This window comes from Centropristis striata, chromosome 8 (assembly GCF_030273125.1).
Source record: "Centropristis striata isolate RG_2023a ecotype Rhode Island chromosome 8, C.striata_1.0, whole genome shotgun sequence".
Taxonomy (NCBI): domain Eukaryota; kingdom Metazoa; phylum Chordata; class Actinopteri; order Perciformes; family Serranidae; genus Centropristis; species Centropristis striata.
Window position 1 is genome coordinate 25,649,126 of NC_081524.1, and position 27,412 is coordinate 25,676,537.

Below are 27,412 nucleotides of genomic sequence, written 5' to 3' on the forward strand. Positions count from 1 at the left end.
GAAGAGGCAGGTAGCAATGGTGGAAAGTAACTTTGTACATTTACTCAAGTAATGGACTTAAAGTACAATTTTGAGGTACTTTTATGTACATTTTATGTAACTTTATACTTCTACTCCACTACATTTTGAGACATATATTGTACTTTTTACTCCTACATTTAGCTGACAGCTTGAATTACATTTAAGGTCAAGATTTAAAATGAAAAACATGATACATTTAAAATTATTACCCATTTAATAAATTAAACCACTTTATTAGGTAGTTAAAATGAGTGGAGTCATTTCACAGTGTGGTATTAGTACTTTTACTGAAGTAAAGGATCTGAATATTTCTTCCACCACTGTCATTTTTACTTTTTTATTTTTTTTGTATTTTTAGTTTTTCACGCGAAAAGGCCGCACATGCGCAGAAGCACGGTTGGGCCGCGCATGCGCAGAAGCGAACTTGAAAAAATAATAATAAAAAAATATTAAAATCAAAATAATAAATAATAATAAAAGTAATACAAAAAAATAAAAATAAAAACATTTTAAGAAGTTAAAATGACTGGTGGAAGAAGTATTCAGATCCTTTACTTCAGTAAAAGTTCTAATACCACACTGTGAAATGACTCCACTCATTTTAACTACCTAATAAACTTTTAAGTGGTTTAATTTATTAAATGGGTAATACTTTTAAATGTATCATGTTTTTCATTTTAAATCTTGACCTGAAATGTAATTCAAGCTGTCAGCTAAATGTAGAGGAGTAAAAAGTACAATATTTGCCTCAAAATGTAGTGGAGTAGAAGTATAAAGTTACATAAAATGTACATAAAAGTACCTCAAAATTGCACTTTAAGTCCAGTACTTGAGTATTGGAGGTATTGGAAATAAATGCCCTTTATTGAAATATTTATAGACAATTTTTAACATTAGCAATCAAGATAGATGTGCACAAGATCAATACTGAAAAAAAACTTGTAATTTAAACAAATGTATTGACATTGCTTGTCCCTAAATGTTTTTATTGAAATAAGATATATGAAAACACAAAGCTGCAATGCAAACAAAGCAAAAGCATTTATTATGAAACTGTATAAATGTGAACGCCCACAGATTACCAACACATTACATTGAATCAGGTGTTAAAGATATTTAGAATGTGGATATTTTCACAGCAAAAAGGGAGACAAAGTGCTCTAATGAACTGGATTACTTCTGGTCAGCGGGTTTGTCCTGTTTGGCAGCAGAACAGCAGCTGGCTGGGCTCACTGCACACGTCTAAGAATTCTTCTGTGGTACCTTCATGGTAACCTGACAACACAGACACAAAGATGGCTTACTCTCAGGGATGTCAGGGTTATCAATATGTACTATATGTTGTTATGCATCTTATTTACAAAGCAGACATAAAACTCACATCTGTAAAAGTGTCCCATGTCGCTTAGACTGTACATTAGTGCTATCCTACTTAAAGTCAAATATAACCAACCTAATGATGATTAACATTTCTATATAGTAGCAAGTCAGCATTAGCTTTGCTTACTGACAGGAAGTGCTTTGTGAGGCCATGATCAGTGTTGCCACAGTTACTTTGAAAAAGGAAACTGATTACTGATTACACCTTTTAAAAGTAACTAAGTTAGATTACAAGTTACTTTATTACATTTATTACATGTTACATTCAGCAGCTGCCGAAGGTAGATAACACTTTGTCGCTAGCACAGAGTGTACAACAAACCTTTATGTTGCCATCTTTCGCTGACACAAAGTCAAAGGAATGGCTGTATTTCCAGCTGGAAAACACGTATTTCTCTCCTCCCTCCATTGTTTACGTTTTGTGTGGCGTTAGCCTACTACACATGAGTCGACCTCATGAGGAAACAGGATTTGTCACGTAGCCTACGTCACCCCGAGACTCAAGAAGAAAGCCAATATATATTTTTTACTGAGGAAAATGACAAAAATAGTAATACACAGTGACTTGGATAAGAAACTCTAATCTGATTACTGGTTTGGATATAGTAACGCGTTAGACTACTTGTTACTGAAAAAGTAGTCCGATTAGAGTAACGGCATCACTGGTCATGATTCAGAGCGACTCATCTGATGAGCTTAAAATGTATTATGTTTTTGATAGTATATATATATTATGTATTTACCGTTTTGACTTCTGTGTAGTTGTCCAGGCCATACTCTCCCAGCTCCCTGCCGTTACCAGAGGCCTTGTATCCTCCGAACGGAGCCTGAGCCCCAAACACATCATAGCAGTTAATCCTGTGGGGGAACACAAATAAACACAAATAAACACACACGCGCAGTATAAATAAGGTAGCAGTGAGACTTTTTGGATCGTGTGATCTGTAGTACTGTAAAATAATAAGAAACATAGTTTGACATTTTGGCGTACTGGACTTGTTACATTCTGCTTACTTGTGCCACATTTTTTCAGACCTGTGTGATGAATAAAATGTAATATCATAGCTGATGGGAGTGAAACAAACTCATGCTGTGAGTTTCCCTGTAAATATTAACGAGAGCTTTAATTCTCCATGGATACCTGCAGCTTAGAGACTAATGTTTGCACACTTTTAGTAATAATACTGACTCCTACCAGACTGTGCCAGCACGTAGCCCGTTGGAGACATAGTTGGCCTTATCGATGTCCTTAGTAAACACGGCGGCTGCGAGACCATATTTAGTATCGTTGGCTCTCGTCACCACCTCTTCCAGTGTTTTAAACTTCAAAATCTGCATCACTGGACCAAAGATCTGCAAAAGGAGACATGACAGAAAACAAACAAAACAAAAAAAAGTTTCAAGACCAAGACTTCCATCCATAAATTACAGAAGACACAAAAAGCAAAACATCTTATCACGACTTGTTTTTGATTATTTTCATTTAGGTTGTTTTAAACAATAGTATTATAGGCTAGTATTTGAGAAGAGAGGATGCACCTTAGCAATCTAAAGTTTTGGCGCATTTCCCAGGACTGTGTGTCACTCCAGAAATAACTGTTTCCCTTCAGGACTTAACAGGAGGTCAAGCTGAATGTGAAAGATAGATGCCATGTGTTTGGAGAGGTGACCACAGAGGGTTTGTGCCTTGGTAATATGTGTGAGATGCAGCAGCACTATTATCTTCTTATAATATCTTATAATCTTGCATCCTCTCCTACCTCCTCCCTGGCAATGGTCATGTTGTCCTGGACGTCTCCAAACACAGTCGGCTGGATGAAGTATCCTCTGTCTGCAGCCACTCCTCCTCCACACATCAGCTTGGCTCCCTCTCTCTTCCCGCTGCTGATGTAGCCTAGAATCTTGTTGAACTGCTCCTGATCTACCTGGACAGGTGATCACAGAGAGAACAGCACTCACACTCTGCAGGAGCCCAGCACACTACAGTTAGGAAAGACTACACGACAGGGATTGTTATTAGTGAGCACAATTAGAGCTTTGTGAAGTTTTTTGTTCTATGTGTGTGTAGGCAGGTGTATGTAAGCATGTATGTTTATTTCCTTATTGTTTGTCTCAGAAAATGTTAAATTAATGAAACATTCGTCATAAAAAAAGCAAATAATCCTGGCTAATAAAGTTCCATATAAATGTTAGTATAATGAACTGTCGAGGAGGTTTGCTCTTTAGAAAAGAGAGATAATTGATAGTTTTGCTACCCTGGGTGTGTGTTGTGATAATAAATAACGTCACTGCGTGCAACAGTGTGTAACAGTGAGTTACCTGAGGGCCCTGCTCGGTCTTTAAGTCAAAAGGGTTTCCCACAACTCGTCTCTTGGCTCGCTCAACACTCCGCTCCACAAACTCATCGTAGATATCTGCTTGGACGAAGGTTCGAGAGCCAGCGCAGCAACACTGGCCTTGGTTGAAGAACAGAGCAAAGTGGGACTGCTCCACTGCATCTTCCACTGAATGAGGGAATGACAAACACAACCTTAACCATCACCATCAAAGTATTCTTATAAACTAAAATGGAACTCAGAGAGCGCAGACCTTCGCCAAGGCCAATGTGCCATTCACATGCTCCTCAGGCCCCGTTTACACGGAGGGAAAACGCAGATATTTCCATGCGGTTTGGCCTCTCATTTACACGAAAACCCCGTTTTAATCACAGAAAACGATTATTTCTAAAAACTCCGGGCAAAGTGAAGAATTTGGAAAACTCCATGTGTTGTCGTGTCAACTGGCAGAAACGGGGTTTTAGGTTATCACGCTTATTCTATGTGCGTCCACACGAACGAACCTCGCGCCATATTAGTTGTTTTGAAAGGAACAGGAAGTCGCTCATGTTCGCTCATTCGTTGTTGTTGATTCTGAGGATTCTGATTGGCTTGCATGGCTTTATCCTTCTCCCTACACTCCCGCCCATAGGTTTGGCATAGTTATAATGGCGCTCGATGGCGTATTTATGCGGGTTGATGTAAATGACTTTTTTGAAAATGATGTGCGCACGATGTAATTTTTACAGAGGGGGGGAAATATTTGTTTCTCTAAATACCCTGCTATGTATAAATGTGGCCTAAGATGGTCGGGTGTGGAAGTCATACATTTCTTTAGTTTTGTAGCATTTGTATTTTAATGCTCAGAGTGTTTAAACAACATGTTTATAGCTGGAGCAAAGAAGCAAATCAGGGGAGTCATAAAGGTGAGCCTTTTGTTTAAATGGAGGGTGTGTTTATCTCAGCTCATAAATGCAGAACAAACAAGAACAAATCCATCATCACGATGCCATTACAATGTTGAGAAACACGTTCTACATTTGCGATAAAAATGAAAGAAAGGCCCTTTATCTGTGTATATTCCTAACAGAGATAAAATCAAGATACCTCAGTGAACCTGCTCTTTACATCTATAAAGCACACACACACACACGCACACGCACACGCACACACACACACACACACACACACACACACACACACACACACACACACACAGAGAGAGTATAAAGAAAGAGCCAGAACACATACTGTTGGCATCAGACAGGATGATATTAGGACTCTTTCCTCCCAGCTCCAGAGTAACTTTCTTCAGGTTACTGTTGCCTGAGGCCTGCTGGATGAGATGACCCACCTGATGGACACAGATAGGAGAAAACAAGGTGGTATGATTTTACAGTAGGAGAAGTTAGTGCTATAAAACTATTTTATGTTATTGTCCTGCAAACAATAGCTAAAGGGAAAAAAAACTGAATAGTCCTACCTCTGTGGATCCAGTGAAGGCCAACTTGTCCACATCCATGTGCTTTGCAATGGCAGCACCAGCTGATGGTCCCATGCCAGGCAAGATATTGACAACACCTTCAGGAAAACCTACCTGGAAACAGAATCAAGGGGCCACTTATTGCTAAAGCTCTTTAGTTGCACGGGTAATTAAAAGACAAAATGTTTCAGCAACCTTCATGTGGAGCTCCTGAAGCTCCATTGCTTATATATTTTAACTTGTTTTAAGGTCAGACTGTTTTTTTTCTAGGTATTTTATTCCTCCTACAACACTATCATCCCTGCACACCATGCACCATCCTTCCAAGCTGTTGCCACTAATCATTTCTAAACATTTTGCTTGTTTGTGGCACATACTTTTTACAGTGTGGATGCAGGATTTAAGAGAGGAAGATAAAAAGCTCAGTGCAAATAATCTTGGAGAAATAAATGCCTCGAACAGCTGCAGGTGCAAACAAACATCTTTTAAGTTCTACACAAAAACGCAGTACAGTCAGTATATCCCAACATCCCTATACAGCTTTGAAGGATGGTGCATGGTGAGCAGTGTTGATAGTGTTTTAGGAGAAATAAAACCTGGTCCCACCAGATTTTACATAGTTTAACATGTTCTGATAGTTCTCCTTCTTTAAAAAGCACAGTGAGTACAGACAAGTGCCAAAGGTCCAAAAAGCAGGAAAATACACAGAACATCAACATCCACCCACAGCATGTACAAAATACCACCATACTTTAATCATACATTATTTTGCTGTTGATGTTAACTGGTGGAACCTGCAGGAAGCCCTCGTTCTACCTCTCCAGCACCACAAATCGGTCTCAATGTTCAACTTCTTCATGTTTGTGGAGGGTTCTAATTTTCACTTAAAAAAAAAAAAAAAAAAATATATATATATATATATATATATATATATATATATATATATATATATATATATATATATATATATAAAATTGATATAAAAATATATATATATCGATATATTTTTAAATGTGATATGGAATTAGACCATATCACATATCGATATAGTTCATTTTTTCTTTCTTTCTTTATATATAAATGCTGCCCTTACTAGGGTTTGTTATATTTAGTTCTTTTGTAATGTTCGTTATTCTTTTCTCATATATTTATTTCAGGAAAAAATTGGCCTATTTTATTTCATAGGCTATTTTTATTTAAGACTTTTTTTTATTTAAATGTGCACTTAATGGAGCTGGGGTTTTTTGTTTTTCTAAAAAGGTACCCCTGTTATACAGTATTTATGTTCACTTAAATAAACAGTTTCAATAAAACTACTTGTGACATGTCATATTTGGCTTTGACTTTGACTGAACATTTGCTCTCACTTCGAGATAAAAAATATCGGGATATATATCGTAAATCGATATTCAGCCTAAATATATCGGGATATGACTTTTGGTCCATATCGCCCAGCCCTACTTAAAACTAAGCAATTTCACATCATTTTGGACCATAATTATTGCTATAGATAATGCCCAAAAAGCTAGAAGATTATTTTATTATTATTATTTAAAGACATCCCAGCTGTGATCTAAATATTTCTTTCTTCTGACAATGTTAACTGATGGTGTGTTAATGATTAAGTACCTCTTTGATCAGGCTGGCTACATAGAGTGCTGTGAGTGGTGTTTGCTCTGCAACTTTCATCACCACAGTGTTACCAGTCGCCAGAGCAGGGCCAAGCTTCCAGGCCTGCATCAGCAGAGGGAAGTTCCACTGCAGGAAGAGAAGGAGAGAAACATTAGGAGTGAAAGTATGTTTCCATTCACTACCACTGAAGTCTGAGTGACACACTGATTCAAGCAAGCCTTTTCTGTTTGGCTCGATTTCCAGCTAGCTCCAGCAAATTCACAAGTCAGAGCTGTTTCTGTCCTAAATCTGATAGACCTGTCAAAGCACGACTTATGCTGGGCTTACACCAAAAGATTTTCACAGTCCCACACTAAAAAATGAAAGTCTTTAGTAAATTTAGGAGTTTTATTGGAGTCGTTAAGTTTAAGGTAGTAATCTGCACTGTTTCATATCAGTCATTTCCTAGTCTTGGGTTTGTGATCATACCAAACGTGTTTGATATTATCTCAAGTCTCAGTGACGTAACACAATTAACAACCAATATATGAGCAGGGGGAAAGTCCCCGGTTCCAGACCAGCAGTAAAACCACTTTGACAGGAAAAAGTAACATCACAATAATGCTAGTAAGCTCAGTCCTAAATAAAAATATAGAGATGTCATATATTTACGGCCACAAGCTGGATTTTTGGGGGCGCTGTTTCTTAGTAAAGAGAACAGTAAGGAGACCCAGTTAAAATGTATAAATAAATGTATACATAAATGATAAATAATTGATGATTAATGTATGATTAACTAAATGAAAGTTGATAGGGCTGATAAATATAATTGTTCAATTAAGCAAATTACAATTAAATAGTACATAAATGTATATCATTAATTCATTTCTAAATTTTCCTTTCCTTTATTCTTCCTTATATCTATTTTTACTGTAAAATAGTTAACTTTTCATGTCAGAAAAACAGAAACCCTTTTCAGCTTTGTGAGGGGCATTTTGTGGTGTTTTCTCCTCTTTTTGTTGTTGTTGTTTTACAACACAAACCTCTGCATACATTAGAGTATACCAAGAGCATGATGGGGGAAAAAATGCATGGCAGGAAAAAAATGCTAAAAGAACCTAGTTGTAGTCTTGCAAATAGTGACCCTGCAAGATTCACAATCTGTCTAAAATCTCAGTGTGAGACTAGACTGGGACTAAAAACTCTAAACACTTGTCTTTAGATGTGAGCTGATAGTTTTCCAGGAGTCTTTAACAAATCTTTTCAAAATCTTCTGATGTATAAGTAGCATTAAAAGAACTGCAAAAAGTCTGATGGCACAAGCTTCTGCTTTGATTCTTGAGTGAAACAGCAGTGACAGTTTGCAGGAGGACAAAACGTCAAATGTATAACCCAAAGGATTAAAAAGTGTTTCAAACTGCACACAGTCCTATCTTTGCCTGTGAGCTGGATGGTTTCCCAGACCGCCCAGTCGGTTTAGAATGACATGGCCTCATATGACCCATTCCTCTTCTCTTCAACTTGAGCTCTAGTCTGCACTCTTGATTTTTTTCAGTTGAGGCCTTTTTCAAAACAATGTCTTGTGCAACAATGACTTGTAAGTATGCTGGAAATGTTCTTGAGCAGAGCAGACATTATCTGACAGCTGCTGTTGACATTCTGTCTCTGACAAGTTTACTGTATGGACATGGAAGCAACTCAATGCAAGGTTAAGATCATTAGCATTAGCATTAGCATTAGCATACTTCTGCAAATCCCTGCACAACTTCAGGGTCTTATCACAAATATTTATAATACCTCTGGAACTCCCTCCCTACTCTCATCTGAAATTCAGACTCACTCCACTCCTTCAAAAATCAACTCAAAACCTTTTCAAGACAGCTTACAAGACCTGAACTCATAAACTCTTTCATTTCTGTGTATTTGTATTGTGTAAAGCAACTACGAGTACCTTTAAAAGCGCTATATAAATCAAATGTATTTTTATTATAATTATTATAAGCAGTATAGATTAGAATTAGTTCAATCTCTCATCCTTCTTGTTCCCAGCAAACCGAATTCTAGATTGTTCAAATATTTTGATTAGAAGGAAAAAGACAGAATAAAAATTGTGAAGTAAAGTGAAAAAAAAGTTAATTAGCTTAGCTGAACTCCACAGAATGTGGCTAATTATGGTATGAATACATCCAACTATAGGGTGTACACAATTACAGCACAGATGTACAGGGAACAGTGTCTTTATATGACAATTTTATATACGCATAACACATAACAAATTTGATATGCATCAAAATCTGACTTAAGGTTTATAATGGAGCGATTAAGAACTATGAAGACCTTCTCCAGCCACTCTCTCGATGTGCATCTGGGACAACTAGACTGGTCAGTCAGTCTAGCTATATGCATTTCCACTCTTTTCATATTTTGCATCTTTATTTTCATTAAACAGCCTGTACTATATTTTTGTCTCCCTGCCTTCCCCACCCCCCAAACCCCCCTCACCGGTATGATCTGTCCACAGACTCCAATGGGTTCATGTCTGGTGTAGCAGAAAAAATCTCCATCGATGGGGATGGTCTTTCCCTCCCATTTGTCAGCCCAACCTGCGTAGTACCTGAACACAACAGGTTCAGACCATATCTTGAAGAGGTTCATTAGGCCTACTGATATACTTTTTTACACTGATGTTGGGATCAGGTGGGGTGGAAAACTCCATATAACACATCACAGACGACGTCACACCAACATCACGTGACACCTCTGATGAAGGCTACAGAGGCAAGGTAGCCGAAACTTGTCAGGTACAAGAAACTATTTTGCTATATTGGCCTTGTATAGAGAAACAGTGTAAAAAAGGTTCAGACCATAACTGTGTTTACATCAAAGTTTAAAGTAGAGTCACTCCATCTTACTCATGTCTTACAAGACAAGTAACAGACTTAAACGTAAACTTTCTGCTTCGCTACAAAGGCACACTAACGCTTCAAAATGCCATAAAAGCCTGTGTTGTATGATTTTTACCTCAAACATTTCACCACAGTGGGCAGATCCACAGTGTAGGAAACAGCGTATGGCTTCCCATTGTCGATGGTCTCCAGCTCCTGTAGACACAATGCAATGTTACACACCATGATCAACATTGAATTTAAATTGTGCAATATTATGTGATATGATGCGTTTTAAATGTCCGAGAAAATAAACAAAATAGGTCATCTAGGTCATCTACAGGTTTGCTAACAGGCAGGCCCATTCAAGTTGGGTTAGTTCAGAAGAGACAATCCAAGTGTTACACTAACATACAGATAGAACATAGAAAATAAATTACACATCCATATATCGGTTTTCCTGTCGTAGACTGTCTCAACAAAATGTATGTAAACAATAACATTAAAATACAAATGTTGTTTGTATTTGTCTTTCTTCAAGGTCAGAAATTTTCTTATGAATCTGGTCTCCTACTTATCATTATTAACATGTTCTTTGTCTCTGTGTGTCACTACTCCACCTCTAAAATCAGATTGTTATTCAGAATACATCCAGCACAGGGAAAATGCTCCAGCTATGCCTTTTCCAGTGTGCAATTGCACACATGTCCTTAAAAAAAATCTTACAGTAGACATTAAAGCCATTTCTACTTACATAAGCGTTCTTATTCAAAACAAAGCACAAGAATAAATTGCTTCTTGGCACAAGTTTGTTCTAATTCTCCACCCTTCTTTGTTCTCAAGATGATGTGCAAAAAGAGAGATAGTTTTGAAAGAGATGACCGAAAGAAAATATAGCATATATTATAGAATTATAGAAATATTATAGCAGAAATTTGATGAGTGCATAGTGTGTGTCTGTGCTGGTCTATCCTGGGATATTTGATGAAACTAGTCTTTTTTGGTTTTGATATTCAATAATAACTTACAGCAAGGTAGGCAGCATCCCTCTCAATGGCATCGGCCAATCGGTGGAGTAGCAGACCACGATGAGAGGCGTCCATCCGCCGCCATGGTGAGCCCAACCTAAAGGCATCACGTGCTGCTTTCACCGCCTTGTCCACATCAGCCTGGAAACATCACACCACAACATGATTAACTGGATGAGTTGGTTCATTTAAAGGAAACATTTATGTGAAAATGTCTCTTTGCTGGAGAGTAGGGCTGGGCAATATATCGATATAAAAGTTATATAAATATATTTTTAAGTGTGATCTGGAATTGGACCATATCGCAAACATCGACATAGTTAAACATTTCTTCTTTCTTTATATATAAATGCTGCTTATTATTCTTTTCTCATAAAAATATATTTATTTCGGGAAAAATACTGGCCTATTTTATTTCATAGGCTATTTTTATTTAAGATTTTTTTTATTTAAATGTGCACTTTATGGAGCTTTGTTTTTTTTTTTTTTTTTTAAAAAGGTACTCCTGTTGTTATGCAGTATTTATGTTCACTTAAATAAATGGTTTCAATAAAACTACTTGTGACATGTCATATTTTACTTTGACTGAACATTTGCTCTCACTTTGTGATAATATATAATATATATCGGGATATGACTTTTGGTCCATATCACCCAGCCCTACTGGAGAGGTTAAAAAAAGTAATAAAAAATATCAAAAGTATAATACACTTCGGTTGATTTTTGTAAATTAATATTTATAATATAGTTAAGCACACAACGTCTGAGTCAACACCTCATAGCTCTGACGTTCCTAGGTGGAAGTTGTTTATTCAGTGATTTCCTGGAGAGACAAGATCTGTTGGAACCTTCACATGAACTGCAAGATAAGCAATGTTTTTCCTCCCACACATTTTCCCCAGTGAATATTTGTTTGGGAGCTTATTCAGGCAGCAAAGCAAGACATGACTTGTGTTAGTGCGGTTAGTGCTGCTGTCTAACATAAAAAGTTATTTTCTCCTTGTAAGATGCCACGGTCAAAGGACAGAGAGTGTCTTATGCTAAACAGGCTTTACTAAAACTGATTTTAATTCAATTCAATCTGTAATTTAATTTGGACCTATGGAGTTCAATTTCAGTTTAATGTTATTTTCTAGTTCCAGTAGATGTTAACCACAAATGCCGTCACAGTGTGTATGTATCAGAGTTTGTTTACCCCATCAGCCTCTGCAACTTGACAGATGACTTCTCCAGTTGCTGGGTTGATGGTAGGGAAGGTTTTCCCACTCACTGCATCCTGCCACTGGTTGTTGATGAACAGCTGAAACGTTAAAAAAAAAAGCATCATTACAAAAGCTGCATTCCTCTGTGGTATAAGCTACAAAAACAATGCATTTTCTCTCAGATGAACTGGATTTCATTTGTGAATATCACAATACTGAAAAATCATGTAGCGCACAACAAAAAAGTCTCTCTGCAACAAGGATAATGATTTGGCAAAAACAAACCTTAGATATCTGCATGGTGAGATATTTCTTAAATCACAACTGTTGTACCTCTACTGCTTAGGGGTAAGTATTAACAGTAAACATACATAACTTGGTGACCCAAAAGCAAAAAAAGCTGCTTTGAGACTCATAAGTTGCCAGTTCAAGGCCAGATCAGAAAGATAAAAATGTGTGGGTTGGGTTAAAGAGCAGGTCTAGCCTGGCTCTCATGGCCACCACTGAAGTGGTCTTGAGCCAGGCCTGATCCTCCACCTGATGCAGAAGCTGCTCTCTGGGCAGCAGAGTGTTTCAGGAAAAAAGAACACACACATATATCCATGCATAGTAGAAGAGCACGACAGCTGAGTAGATTTTATTTGTCTGTTTCTGATTGGAACACTGCTCTTGAGCTGTTTTGGGACCTCCATACTACCATTGTGTTCTACTCAACAATGATTTAGCACTTTTCCTTCTTCTTCAACTTTATCTGACACTTTTAAGCTCTTCAATGAACTTGAAAACATGCCACATTTGTATACATTACTGGTATTACTCAACCTTTCAATGACGTTCATAATAAGTCAAGCAAATACCCATTTTTCAACCCCTACTACTTCACATTTTTGTTCCTACTACTTCACATTCTTCTGACACCTTCAGGTCGGCATGGCAGCGTAGCATCAGCTATTCAGCATTCCCATCACAATTTCTTCAGAAATTGCATTTTCAATTTTTTTTCTGTACTACTGCTAACAAACAGACAGAAACAAACAAACCATCCTTGATGGAGGTAATTCAGAGTGTGTATTAGAGGTGTGTGTGTGTGTGTGTGTGTGTGTGGGGTGTTGTCGTTTGATATCAGTTCAGTTCAGTTTGACTGAATACTTTGTTGGTCAGTCTGTGGGTTTGACTCTCAGTGTGAAGAAATAAAAAGACTGAAGTGAGATGAATAGACTGAGAATTTTCTCTTATTGGACAAAACAATTCTTGATTGAATTTAATGATATGGACACAAAATGTAGGAAAACAGTTAAATTGCAATATATTGTATCAAAACTCACCATATCACAAAATGCTTAAAATCGCAATAATATCGTATCGTGACTCAAGTATCGGGATAAAATCATATCGTGGGGCCTCTGCTGATTTACACCTCACACCACTGCAAAAGGAAAGTACAAAACTTTGTCACAGACACCAGCCAGCCTGCTCATGTTTTGTCCTCGCTCTTTCAAACCACAGTTTCTTTCCACTAGTTTCTGAAGAGCTGATACACCCTTATGTAGCTCACTTGTTGTTTTAAGGTGTGGTACTGTATATTATACCAAACAATACATGGTCTAGGTCAGGGGCGTAAAGCAGGCAGTGCAGTCACACTGAGGTCCATAATGCCACATAATGCCGCTGGTTCAGCATCACGTGTTCAAGGGACAGTTCACTACAAACTTATTGACACATGTTTCCTCTTACCTGTAGAGCTCTTTATCAATCCAGACTGTTTGTCGGAGTTGCCAAATGTTGGAGATATCAGCTGTAAATATGTCTGCCTTATCTTTAATATAATGGGAAAATATGGCACTCAGCTTGTGATGATCAAAACGCAAAAAATACATTTGAAAACCAAAACCAAGCAAACCAAAAACCAAAACTACCTAAACTGACAGACTGAACTTCAGCTATGAGAAAAATATGATGTGACCAGAAACGTTCCTGACAAGAACTAAAAGCAGAAGTTTGCGGTCACAGAAAAGCAAAGTCTGTAAACATCGCAAACAGTCAATACCAATCCACGCATGAACTCTAATCACGAGGACACACAGTTAATGATTGAAGCTGTAACCTCAGGTCACTGCGTGAAACGTATCTCTTCTAAGTAGGAATGACTCAATGGGAGTTTGCAGATTACATTCTACAAAGACATTTGCAGTGGTGAAATGTAACTAAGCACATTTACTCAAGTACGGTGCTTGTACTTTACTTAAGTATTTCCATTTTATGTAACTTTATACTTCTACTCCACTACATTTTGAGGTAAATATTGTACTTTTTACTCCACTACATTTAGCTGACAGCTTTAGTTACGTTCCAGGTGGAGATTTAACATAACATATATGATCAATTTAAAGTTATTAGACTTTTTGAAATTAAAACTCATAACAGTATATTAAGTAGTTTAAATTAGCTCTACCTTGAAAATTAAAACAATGCTTATATAAATGCATCTCAGATACATTTAGAATATATAAAACAATCTGAGTGGGGTCATTCTGCATAACGAGTACTTTTACTTTTGATACTTTAAGTACATTTTGATGCTGATACTTTTGTACTTTTACTTCAGTAAGTTCTGAATGCAGGACTTTTACTTGTAGTGAAGTAATTTCACAGTGTGGTATTAGTACTTTTATTGATCTGAATACTTCTTCCACCACTGGAAATGTCTTTGTAATGTACTCCACTTCAGACGTCTCTTAAACAAGCCAGCAGCAGCCCCCCATATCAGCACAACTACCGTCAATCCAATAGAAAGTTTGTATCTTGCAGTCTGGACCTCAGCTCGTATTTAACCAAACCTTGAACCGCTACTCCGACACGAGCACGAGCACTGCTAACAGCACAGACGCTCCTCTGTATGAGCACGGGGCTACTTGTTGATTGCGCAGTTGGCCAATGTCCAGAGTCATGTCGAACTAAATGCAATAATCGTGGCTGTGTGTATCGTTACCTTGTTGTAGTGGACCTCGGGTTGGGTGCTGGGTGCAGGGATAGCGGCCGCAGAGAAGTGACACACCGCCGGTGTGCTCAGTCTGGGAATAGCCCGAGAAATCACGGTACGTAGCATGATTCTCCTTCCTGCACTGTAACGCAGCACAAACAAACCTGCTGTGTGCAGTCAAGTTCAGCAAGATTAGAGCTAGACCTCCACCGCCGTGACGTCACAACCCCAGGGGCCCGTCTGACCAGTGTCACGTGGACTACTGTTGGGAAATGGATTGTAATCTTCTAGATACCAAAATTAATATTGATCGATGTATTCATTTATTTAACTGAACGATGCAATTATACACTGATATGAATGGCCCACATAAATGACTCAGATATAGGACTGCAGTCAAATGAGGCGTCATTCGCTTCTCCGCAGTCAAACCAGCCGTCTCTATATAATGTAGTGCGCCCGTATTGTGATATTTATGGTAAATTCATTGAAACTGCTCAAAGCGAACTGACATGAAGGATAAACACTTTACTGTAAAGTGAAAAGTTCTGTAGGTTTGTGAGAAGATACCTGAAGTGGAATTAGTGACTGGAAATAGACATTTTAATAATATTGTATATATATATATATATATATATATATATATATATATATATAGTTTTATCCTTGCTGTAAGGCGACCTTGAGTGCCTTGAAAGGCGCCCTATCAAATAAAATGAATTATTATTATTATTGTTAGTTCAATTTTAATTATTTTTTAATATAATGTAATATTTTACTGTACAGTAAATATCCAAGGGCATTTTATTATGAATTCCCAAAGTGAAACGTTCAATACGTTTGTGATAAGATACCTGAGGTCCTGTGGAATGTACCTGAAGTGGAATTACTGACTGGAAAAAGACATTTTAATTTCATTATAAATATATATATATATATATATATATATATATATATATATATATATATATATATATATATATATATTAATTGCATGATATTTATGCAATTTAATTATTTCACGTGGCGTGTTCATGTAAAGTTAATACTTCATCTTCTCTCTGTGGGTAGTTTTATACTGAAAAAAGTGAGAAAGAATGACAGTTAAGTGTTTATCCTTCATAGCAGCTTGCTCCGAGCAGTTTCAATGAATTTACCATAAAAATCACAATATAGGTTTGACTACTGAGAAGCGAATGAGGCCTCACTTGACCACAGTGATATAGGCCTACTTGATAATGTTTATGCTTCACACGTTTCACAGCCGTGGGCTATACCTACCAGAAAAAAATATCTACTGTACTGTTTACTGTAGCATCACTGGCCACCTGATCTCCACATACACTACTGTTAAGAGTTAGGCCTATGTAATACACTGCCTTTATATGTCTGACTGGTCTTTCAGGCTTTGAAGTTATATAAAGTCCTCTTTACAAATACATTTGCGTATTACGTTATTTTATTTTGTACATGGAATAGTGGAAGAGGAATATAATAAATCAGCAGTCATTGGTACAAGAAACGGTTAGCTTATTATCAAAATAATAGATGCAATATGCAATGATTAGGATCAGTGTATATGATGGAATAGTGGCATTAGAATTTGCAAGAGGCCAGCAAATGGGGGCTTTTGTGGAAAAAAACTATTTTTATTCATTTATACAGACTAAAAAAATCATAATGTCTATATATTTTCCAGTATTTTGTAATATCATCAAGAACTTCATTATTGCAAAAAGTAGCCTGAGATATTGTGATATTCTTTAAGGGCTATATCGCCCACCCCTAATTAGAAATAAAGTTTAGGTATGTTATATTTTTGTAGAGGAGAACAAAGGTCACAAACAAGCTCTCATTTATAAGATGTACTAATCCGGATACCCTTCCTGTTTTCATGCTGGGAAAATAAATGGCTTATTGTTTCAATGAAACACAGGATTATAGCATGTTGGCAGGGCAAAAGAGGTGAAGCAGTAAATCTAAAGTGTTACCATAAAGGATCACAAGATGGCGACTGTGGTACATGACTGAGCTCTAGCAGGTTCATATAAACTACAGGATTGCCACTTATATGAGTTTCTGCAGCAACCAACTACCCATTTTAGCATTTCATCAAGCCAAACTTAACATAAGATTAGAAAATCTTATCTGGAAGTCATTATAGAAAACGCATAGTCATGTTCAATCTTCTGGTACACACTCCAGTCAAATAGATAAGTAATAATGTTGTAATGCTGACTTATCAGCAAATAAAAAGAACACTATCATAATGTCCCATTTAGCAAATCAAAGGTCAAGGGGCTACTGTGAGGTAAAGAAGGAGAAGAGTTGCAATACTGCACAACACTGAAGTTAATAGAAAAGCATCCAACTGGTTAACGTGAGGAGTATTTAGGCTAGTTTACGTAGACTCGATTAGATTGGAATACTATTCATATAAAACATTAATGGAGAGAACAGTGGAGCAAACAGTACACTCTCTTTTGATAACATTTTATCAGACAAACAGGATTAATCATTATCCTAATAGTTGGGATCTAATCACTGTTCCAAATTCCTAAACAGAAGGTGGCGGTAATGATACACTGGCCAACCACCTTCAAGAAGAAGAAGAAGAAGAAGAAGAAGAAGAACAAGAAGAACAAGAAGAATTTTTGATTTTTGAACAGCACTTTATTTACAGTTGGCACAGAACAAAACAAACGGTTACTTAATCAAAAATCTGTTTGAAAAATGATGCAAATTCCAGTTCTCCACTGATCACCTGGCACAAAAGCTCTTTATGAGCCCATTGTAGTGCAAAAACATCTAAATTTCCTGTGACCCTGTGGAAGCAGAAATCCAGCTTCAGTCTGGCCTTCATGTTGTACCTCCACAGGGTCACAGCGTAAGAGTCCACCCTCTTTTTCTGTCTTTTTTGTCTACCTCCACAAATAAAACCTGCATTCCATTGGAGATCTCGAACTCTCTCTTTTAAAGGAGGTTTGTACAATGTTCCCCACTGTGGTCTCAGCCCACCCAGCTTCTCAGTCCACACACACTGATTTATTGCAAAGGCCCGATTTGTGTATCGTTTTAACACAACTTGTGTACAAAGTCTTTATTTTTTGGCTTTGTGCAGGCTTAACTTTTCTTCATCGCCAAGAAGAAGAAGAAGAAGATTGAGAGGGGGAGGGAAATAGTGGTCATGTGGGTTCCAGCTCATCCAGGGTTAATAGAAAAGGAAAAAGCAGACAAAGCAGTAAATGAAAATAAATGAAAGTAAAATTATCAAAAGCAGAGGGGAAAAGTCTAATATGGAAAGAAATAATCAGTGGAACCATTATTGGAAAAGGGAGATAAAAGGGAGACGATTATACAAACTTTGTAATTATAAGTAGTTTTTCATCGACACTACCACAGGGTCACATATAGGACCGTGCACTTAACCAGATATGATGAAACTGCAATTTTAAATATGTTTACAGTGCGGTAACTTAACATATTTCATGCTCAAATGCATGTATAACAGTATATATAGGAATACAAAAGGTTTGAAGCAAATGAAAAAATAACCACTTATTGTGATTTTTTTTCAGTGCAAGAACAGCAGACCAACATTAATTGGTCCAGTCCAGTAGGTGGCAGTAATGCACCTGTACGTTGGTCTGCCAACCGCCAAAAAGAACTCAAACGAAGAAGAACAAGAATTAAACACCAAAGAAGAAGAAGAAGGAAAAGCAGAAACCCAACTCGATCAGCAGCTACTGCATTCTTTTTTAATTAAATCTATTTATACCTAGTAGGTAACTAGGTTTACTAGCAGTCGGGCAAAAATCAGTAAGATAATTCTACAGCGGTTAGCTTTAACATTCGCGGTTAGCTGGTTGCTACAGTAGAGCTAGCTTCACTGCTAGCTTAGTTAGCTTACGTTAGCTCAGTTAAAAGGTTATATAGCGTGTTAAGTCAACTGACTCAGCAAGAGGTTCACATCGACTGTGTCATAAACATAGATTAAGGTAAGTGCATTAATTTTATTAATTGTACGTTCCTATTGTGACCATTCAAATAACTTGCCACTACAAAACCTTGTGATGCACAGTCCCAGCTTCTAATACTGATACCTTTAGTTAAAAGCAGTAATGGGACGTTTTATTTTCATCCTAAATAGCACATGTTAGGTACATTGACGCATTGTTTGGCTGGTCTTTGACCAATGTTTCTGTTTCACAGCATGGCGCTCAAATCAGGAGAGGAGCGTTTGAAGGAGATGGAGGCTGAGATGGCTCTGTGAGTAACTGTTTTAAAGGACCAGTTCACCCAAAACACACAAAAATTACGTTTTTAGCTTGTCCTAGGTGCTACACAGCAACACTGGCAATGATACTGTAGGTGGACATAGAGGGGAGTAGATAGGACCACTAGGTTACTGTTAACACAAGGTGCATTGTATGTACTAGAGTTGCATCTAAAAAAATTAGAATATCGTGAAAATGTTCATTATTTTTTGTCAATTATTTCAGAAAGTGAAACTCGTATATAATATATAAATGTATTATACATAGAGTGAAATATTTCAAGCCTGTATTTCTTGTAATTTTGATAATCATGGCTTACAGATAATGAAAATGAAAAATTCAGTGTCTCAGAAAATTAGAATGTTACATAAGATCAATAAAGAAAAAGGATATTTTAAACCAAAATGTCATGCTTCTTACTGCATTAATACGGCGTGGCATGGAGGTGGTCAGCCTTGACAGCAGCGTTCAGGTCATCTGCTGGTGTCTGGTGTCTCTCACCTTCCATCACCAATCATCAAAATTACAAGAAAAACAGGCTTGAAATATTTCACTCTATGTGTAATGAATCTAATGTATGAGTTTCACTTTCTGAAATGATTGACAAAAAATATTTACCTTTTTCATGATATTCTATTTTTTTTAGATGTACCTGTATCAATAAGCTACATTGAGACATGAACAGATTACAACAAGTTGATCTGCTGATCAAACCACAAGACATTTTTTGTCCCAGCGTCTTGTCATGTTAAGCTTTTAGGGTGAATGATACACAACTGATATTCGACCTGGTGTACTGATTTATATATAATAATATTATTTCACTTGGGGAATCCAAAACTGAATAAAATTTTCACAATATTCAAGGTCAGTGTGGTGCATATTTCTGCAATTTTTTTTAGACATGTATGCTTCCCTGAACATTTTGTGTTTGTATGAAACAGAATGAATGTACCCTAGAGGAGCCACAAGGAAGACTGTAGTTGAGGAAAAAAAACATTACCTTTTTTATATATTGTCTAGAGACCGAAATAATATTGAAATTATTTAAAAAAAAAAAAAAAAAGCATAAGAAACCATGAAGAAAGTTCAATGTGTTTGTCACCACTAATGCCCTGATATCAGGTTTAACCTGTCTTACAGTTACTAGTTTTAAGGTCTTGTGTGAGTTGGTGTGTATATGTTGTTTGCGTAGTGTGTCTGTCTGTCTGTCTCTGTATGTCTTACTTGTACTTGTACTTAACAGTCAGTCTGGGGTGTAGTTTGGATAAGTAGGGAATAAGGAAAAAAAGAAACAGAAGTAAATGGGGGCGACTGGCGCCCCAAAGCGCAGAAAGTAGCACCAGGGTACCATTATGAAGCCCCACAACAGGGGTGGCAGGGTCTCTGTTAGTCACACACTGCTGCACAGCTGTACCTACCTGATTCCAGAAAGGAATCAGCTAGAGAAGTGTTCAAGGAAATTGTAAATGTTGTTATCCCTGGTATGAATACCAATCTGTCTATATACCTCTGTTGCTGTAGTTTTGAGCAGGAGGTCCTTGGTGGTCCAGTTCCAATATCGGGAAGTCCACCGGATATGGAGGCAGTACCTTTGGCTCTCTCTGTCCCAACAGTTCCAGTAATGCGAGCCATTATAGGCACCAACACTTACCGACAGGTTTGTATTATTCTAATAGTAACTGGATAGTGATGTACTATCAGACTGTAGAGTCCTGAATGTACACTAACAAATATTCTTCTTTGTCTTAATGGCAAAATACGCTTTGTGTAAATGATTTACCCTATCTTCTATCTCTCTCTTTTTGCTGTTTTTCTTCCTCCCTCTCAGGTCCAGCAGACGTTAGAAGCCAGAGCTGCTAGTTTTGTGGGTCCTCCACCTCCTGTCTTTGCAGGACCAGGTGAACACAAAGCCTCACATGCATACACTAACTTGGGTTTTGCAGTAGTACTCTATACTATATCGTCATTCAAAGCCATCTAAAGTAAAGTTGAGGTGTAATGATAATGTCAAAGCATTTGGTACTATACATCATTTTAGGTTCATGGCTCAATACAATCACAGTATTGCCAATAAAGCTGGAAGACATATAAATGTAACTATATGCTACTCAGTTTTTCTCAAAAATGACTTTTATATTTTACTTAAAATGTAACAAAATACTCTTGTACTTGCGTATGCATACATCAGTCATTTTGTTTCTTGAAAAGATTGTACTCAATGTGTAGTCTTTTTTTTTTTTCTCAAATAAAGGGAAGAAAATATTTGCACCTTTTTAAAAGAAAGGATGTATTGAGCATTGATACAGCTCAGAGGCAGGGAAGACTAATATTTTTGGTAGACCAATCAAACCAACCAACCAACCAACCAAAGGAAACATCCAGGGGGCTCACGGCCTGGCTGAACCCCATCCTGCTGTCATACTGTGCTGTTTCCACTCACCGTGTGACTTGTGTCTGTCCCAGGCCCTCCTGTACGTCCTCCCATGCTGAGACCTGCGTTTGTCCCCCATATCTTGCAAAGACCGGGTAAGGTTACCACTGGATCAGTATTTGTTCTTTAAATTATTTCAGCTGAGATGTTCTAGGTGATTTTAAATTCTTGATAGTCAATGAATAGGCCTGTCATGATAATTACTATATCGACTTATCGTTCAATATATAAAAATGGACACGATAGTTTTTTTCTGGACTCAATATATTGTTGTATACATGCGTGACTTTTTGTGCTTTTTTTTGTGTTGTGTTTGAAGTAATTCTGCAAATGTTTGACAGGCAGTAAGAATTGCTGAAAAAAACTATATTCCCAAGCAGCCTTTCCAGCTGTTTATATGCTATTTTAACAATAAAATAATATAATACATAATGTTTATCTCAGTGCAATGTTTTGTTAACAGAGCCTGAAAGTCTATTTTATTTGTTTTGGTTGTAGTTTATTTATTTATTTATGTTTTATTTATCTAGGATATTTACATTTTTATTTTCCACATTTCTATTCCAATGTTTGATATTCTCGGGATTTAAAAAATTCATTGTTGTGGAAAAGGATGCACTTATTATGCTCTAATATCGTTGCAAAACTAAAACAACATCGATACAACAATACTATCATTTATCGTGTAAATATATCGTCCTAAACAATGTGTTATCGTGACAGGCCTATCAATGGTGTTCATACACATGTTAATATCCTGTCACTGTGTTGGTAGTTGGTCAGAGGCTGCCGATGATGCGTGGACCTCCAATAGCACCTCCTCTGCCTCGGCCTCCACCACCTCCTCCCATGATGCTCCCTCCTTCTATGCAGGCACCTCAGGGTGCTTCTCCATCCATTCAGCACATGGCCCCTGCACCTCAGGTCAGAGCTCAGAGAAGCAGCGTTTTGGTTCTTCAGAAACGTTTTTTTAGGATGGCAACCCGATCTGGATCACATGCCTCATCTAAACCTTCAGATACTTACTGTTCATGACATCAACGTCTCTGTGTTTTTATTTAATAAAAGGTATATTCAGATCATGAGAACTTTCCAGAGCACTTTAAGACTTATTTTAATTTTAATTCTCAGGTTGACTCTTATCTAACACGTCAGTCTTTAGATCTTCATCCTCAAAGATTTCTTACATGCAGAGGTCAATTTATTGTTCAGTTAAGGGGGACTAAATTATAGAATACCTTTTCCCATCTGGCAAAGAACTCCTTCTCTATGAAAATGTACCAAAGATGTCTAAAAGCCCATTTAACTACTGTTTTAAAATTCTAATTCACACAGAAATACACTTTTATGTCATGTTCATATTTTTGTTTTTGTTTTTATTTTGTTATTGTCATTATAACTTGTTGATGTTATACATATGTTTTTCTAGTATCAGTTTGTTATTACTTTCTTATAACTATGAAATTATGAAATTTTAGGTGGAGGCTTTAAATAAGCCCATATGGGTTTTCTGCCTCTCCCTGTACTTAACATTATTTGTTATCTTTTTCATTTTATGTTATTATAACTGTGCAAATAAATAAACCTAAACCTAAGCAGACAGTATTAGCACGATATCCACCCAGTGGTGTTGAGCCAACGTACCAAACCAGTCCAGAGCACAGCTCTGTCTGACTGTCATATTAATACATATAATACTTGGGTCAACCTAATTTCTCTTTTGTGTCGACACCACTGCTGAATATTATTTCACACATCAATCATCTTGTAACCTACCTTGTGCCTCTGTGTGTCTCACTCAGGTCCGTGATATGGTCTCAATGGCCCCGCCCTCAAGACAGGGAGGCCCGACTCCCATCAAACAGACTCCGTCGATCATCCAGGCAGCACCGACCGTGTACTCCGCTCCCCCTGCCCCTGCCAGCCATAAAAGAGTGGATGTTAGGGCTCAGAGACAAGCCAGAATGGTATTTCCATATTGATTAGATATCTTACAAAATACTCTAAAGTATTATCAAAGTTTCTTCTGTGCTGGTCTGTCTCTTTATGCTGTTTTATATTTTTCTGTTTTATTTTTGTTTGAACACGACTGCATCACAACATGAACAGAGGGGTTCTTTTGTGTTTTGGTGTTTTTGTTTTTTAATCATATGGTGAATGTATTTTCAAAGTAAATATTAGAGGACTAGAGGGAAAACTACACTTTAAAGCTAACAATGGTATGTATTAGTAGTGTGGGGAAGGAGAAATGTGTCCTAATACTAAATCTGAAGCAAGGTGGGGCACATGTGGAGGTATGCAGCTGTCCTGAATATGTATGATGTGGATCTTTCAGGAGGAGCTGGCAGCGCGGGTTGCAGAGCAGCAGGCAGCGGTGATGGCAGCTGGTCTACTGGACAAGAAGGAGAGTGAAGACAGCAGCGCCGTCATTGGACCCAGCATGCCTGAGCCCGAGCCCCCCCACACTGAGGTACAGGCTTTAGGAAGGTTTTATAGATAGCCATAGGTGGGAAATATCCATACCTGCTGTTCCTCTGGACTTTTTATTTGGTCAGCACCTCACAAATATTGTTACACATATTAGAAAAAGATATCATCGTGTGTCTGTGTGTTCCAGCCTGTGGAAAGTACTTCAGAGGATAAAAAGAAGTCAAAGTCGGAGAAGGTGAAGAAGTGCATCCGTACTGCAGCAGGGACCAGCTGGGAGGATGCCAGTCTGTTAGAGTGGGATTCAGGTACAAACTGCTGCTGGGACCAAATGACTGATACATATTATGCAGTGCTGTTCTGTTTCCAAGGCTTTAGTTTTGGTTGATGATGGCTGAATGCAATTCTATGACTACACAGGTGTTGGATCACTTAGCTCAGCTCCTGCTGCCTCCTTCATAGCATCAACATAGAGCTGCTGAATGTCTCCAAAATTAAAACTGCAACAACATTTCTAATCCTGTTTTCTGTCCTGGTTGCAGATGATTTCCGTATATTCTGTGGTGATCTTGGTAATGAGGTGAATGATGACATCCTGGCCAGAGCCTTCAGCAGATACCCATCTTTCCTCAAAGCTAAGGTTGGCTGTTTTCCTGTGCATTTGGTTTATTTACCCCCAGTAATACTTTTTAGACACCAAAACTGTAAAACCATCTACAATTTACATGATTGACATGATTGTTTTTTTCTGGACTCAATATATTGTTGTTTACATGCGTGACTTTTTGTACTTTTTTTATGTTGTGTTTAAAGTAATTCTGCAAATGTTTGACAGGCAGTATGAATTGCTAAAAAAAACTATATTCCCAAGCAGCCATTCCAGCTGTTTATGTTATTTTTATACTAAAATAATATAATACATAATGTTTATCTCATTGCAATTTTTTGTTAACAGAGCCTGAAAGTCTATTTTATTTGTTTTATTTATCTAGGATATTATAATATTTCTTTTCCACATTTATATTCCAATGTTTAATATTCTTCAGATTTCAAAATTCATTGCTGTGGAAAAGGATGTACTTATTATGCCCAAATATCGTTATAAAACTGAAACAACATCGATACAACAATACTATGGTTTATTGTGATAGTTTCCGGGAAAATATATCGTCCTAAAAAAATGTGTTATCGTCACAGGCCTACCAAGTGATCCCAGCTCTGTAACGCCTTCACGTAGGAACAGAGGTGTCAAATTAGTGAGACTGTTCAAGGCGGGATCAATGCGAACCAGCAAGGCATAAAATATGTTACGTAACATGGGAAACACGCCTCTCACTTGAGTCCCACAGTAATTGAATCATGTTCAGCAAAATGCAGAACAACTCTGCTTGAGTATGTGGAATTTCTACAGTGAGAAACAACATGACGTGCATATCATCCACCATCATTGTTTTGAATTCACTGCTGCTGCCGTCTCTTACTGTACACAAAGTGTCCAGTGCTTGTTGTAAACAAATGGACTTTGCTTACTGTTCACATCCTGCCGCGGCACATACATACTTTACTGTGCTACTGTGCAGCTCCACAGTTATCTAAACTGTAGATTTCCTCTTCAATACATGCCTGTCAGTATTCAGATGTGAAAAATGACGTACTTTCATTGCATGCATCCCAGTTATCCGCATAGAAACACATTTCAGCCCTGCTAAAAGAACCTGTGTCGCTTCAGAAGAATTTGTCTAGTCTTTCTTTCGGCTAAGATGCAAGTAAAAAAAAAGATTAGCTTCATTTCGTGCATGTGTGCGCTGCCTGTGAAGTAAGGCTCCCCTACTTTCTTAAGCGATGCCGGACCGCAGAGTGAATGGACGCCGATATTATGCCATCGCAGAATCATGAATGTCTCAAGGTGAAAAGCCGGCAGGGCTTGTTACGGCAGTATGTCGGGACTTCTGTGGAAACGCAGTCTGAAGGGGACTTTTGTTAATGTATTTTATTGACTAATCTGAGACATTAGATTAACCATTTTGGTCAATTCCATCACAGCATATCCACATAAGTGGATCTACATCCACCATGTAACAACAGACAGCAGTTTTTGTTAGTATTTCTGTACACACATGATCTATTGTCCGTCTGTCTGTTCTTTAGTGGATCCCTATAATGTTGCTCTTCTAGAGGTTTCTTCTTTTTTCCCAGTTAAGGTTTTTTTTTAGCAGTTTTTTTCCTTTATCTGAAGTGAGGGTTGAAAGACAGATGGTGTCGTATGCTGTACAGATAGTAAAGCTCTGAGGAAAGTCTGTAATATTGTGCTGTATAAAAAGAATTGACTCGACTATTTGGATAAAAATTTATTCAACAGTGTTAACACTGTTCCAACCTGGTCACATTAACCGAAATGAACATGGATTTAAACTGTTAGAGATCCAATCAATCTGAACTCAACATCCACTTAATAGCTTTTTTCTGAACTTTCAACCCAATAATAGTCTTCCACATAAAATTAGTGTTTTATGGAGAGTAAATGTGTTTTGTCTTAACAGTTGTGTGTACTGTGTGGACAAATGAAATTTGAATTGTTGTCATCAGGTGGTGAGAGACAAACGTACAGGAAAGACCAAAGGCTATGGTTTCGTCAGCTTCAAAGATCCAAATGACTACGTTAGAGCCATGAGGGAGATGAACGGTCAGTCTACACATTTCAACATTTAAAAGTTTATGCTTTTGCAAGTGCATACTTTTGATGCTGATTGGATGGTCCTAGATGTAGAAATTGAGTTGGTGACTTTCAATTTCTAATGAAAACCCTGGATTTTCTGCCTTCACATTTGTTTGCCAGGATGTAAGTTTGACTTGTACACTTGTTGTCTGTGTTTGTGCAGGGAAATATGTTGGCAGTCGTCCTATCAAACTGAGGAAGAGCATGTGGAAGGACCGCAACATGGAAGTGGTACGCAAGAAACAGAAGGAGAAGAAGAAACTGGGCCTCAGATAATTGGACTGTGTGTTTTTAGCTCCCCAGTGGTCTGATTTTGGTTTGTCCAATCAGGAGTTGTACTGATATTGTACAGGTGTTAATACTTTTTTTCTTTCTTAAATAAAACCATGACTTCCTCTGTGTCCCTTGTCGACTCTTCTCTCCTTAATCACCTGACCGAGACCCGTCATTTTGAAGGAACTCCCAATTTCTTAAATGGCTCGGAGGAGGGAGGAGGCTTCCAGAGGAGAGATAAGCCAGGAAACATGAGTTCATTCTAAGCCAAAGTGTTATTGCCACAGCTATTAATGCTAGCTCGACAGTTGACCGAATATAAACAAACAATGCAGGGACATGCACCACTTCAGTGCTTAAAGTTCCATGAAGTTTATGAT

General features: G+C 37.5%; 2 protein-coding genes across 2 annotated transcripts; one reads left to right on the forward strand and one right to left on the reverse strand.

Annotated features, from left to right (window-relative positions):
• Positions 1–1,054: 1,054 nt before the first annotated feature.
• Positions 1,055–15,093, reverse strand: LOC131976439 (aldehyde dehydrogenase, mitochondrial-like). Its single transcript, XM_059339474.1, has 13 exons — positions 14,915–15,093; positions 11,919–12,023; positions 10,724–10,864; positions 9,832–9,911; positions 9,313–9,424; positions 6,829–6,957; positions 5,200–5,313; positions 4,968–5,070; positions 3,721–3,905; positions 3,162–3,326; positions 2,597–2,754; positions 2,145–2,259; positions 1,055–1,296 (listed from the first exon to the last, which is right to left on the reverse strand). The coding sequence occupies exons 1-13, from the start codon at positions 15,029–15,031 to the stop codon at positions 1,264–1,266; spliced, it is 1,557 nt and encodes a 518-aa protein (XP_059195457.1). The 5' UTR covers positions 15,032–15,093; the 3' UTR covers positions 1,055–1,263.
• A 3,455-nt stretch (positions 15,094–18,548) lies between these two features.
• Positions 18,549–27,160, forward strand: rbm42 (RNA binding motif protein 42). The gene is made up of 12 exons (XM_059338273.1): positions 18,549–18,903; positions 19,118–19,174; positions 20,707–20,842; positions 21,014–21,083; positions 21,649–21,711; positions 22,392–22,540; positions 23,419–23,583; positions 23,952–24,086; positions 24,234–24,351; positions 24,586–24,683; positions 26,630–26,726; positions 26,923–27,160. Exons 2-12 carry the CDS (start codon positions 19,119–19,121, stop codon positions 27,033–27,035), a joined length of 1,200 nt encoding a protein of 399 aa, XP_059194256.1. The 5' UTR covers positions 18,549–18,903; position 19,118; the 3' UTR covers positions 27,036–27,160.
• The last annotated feature ends 252 nt before the right edge of the window (positions 27,161–27,412 follow it).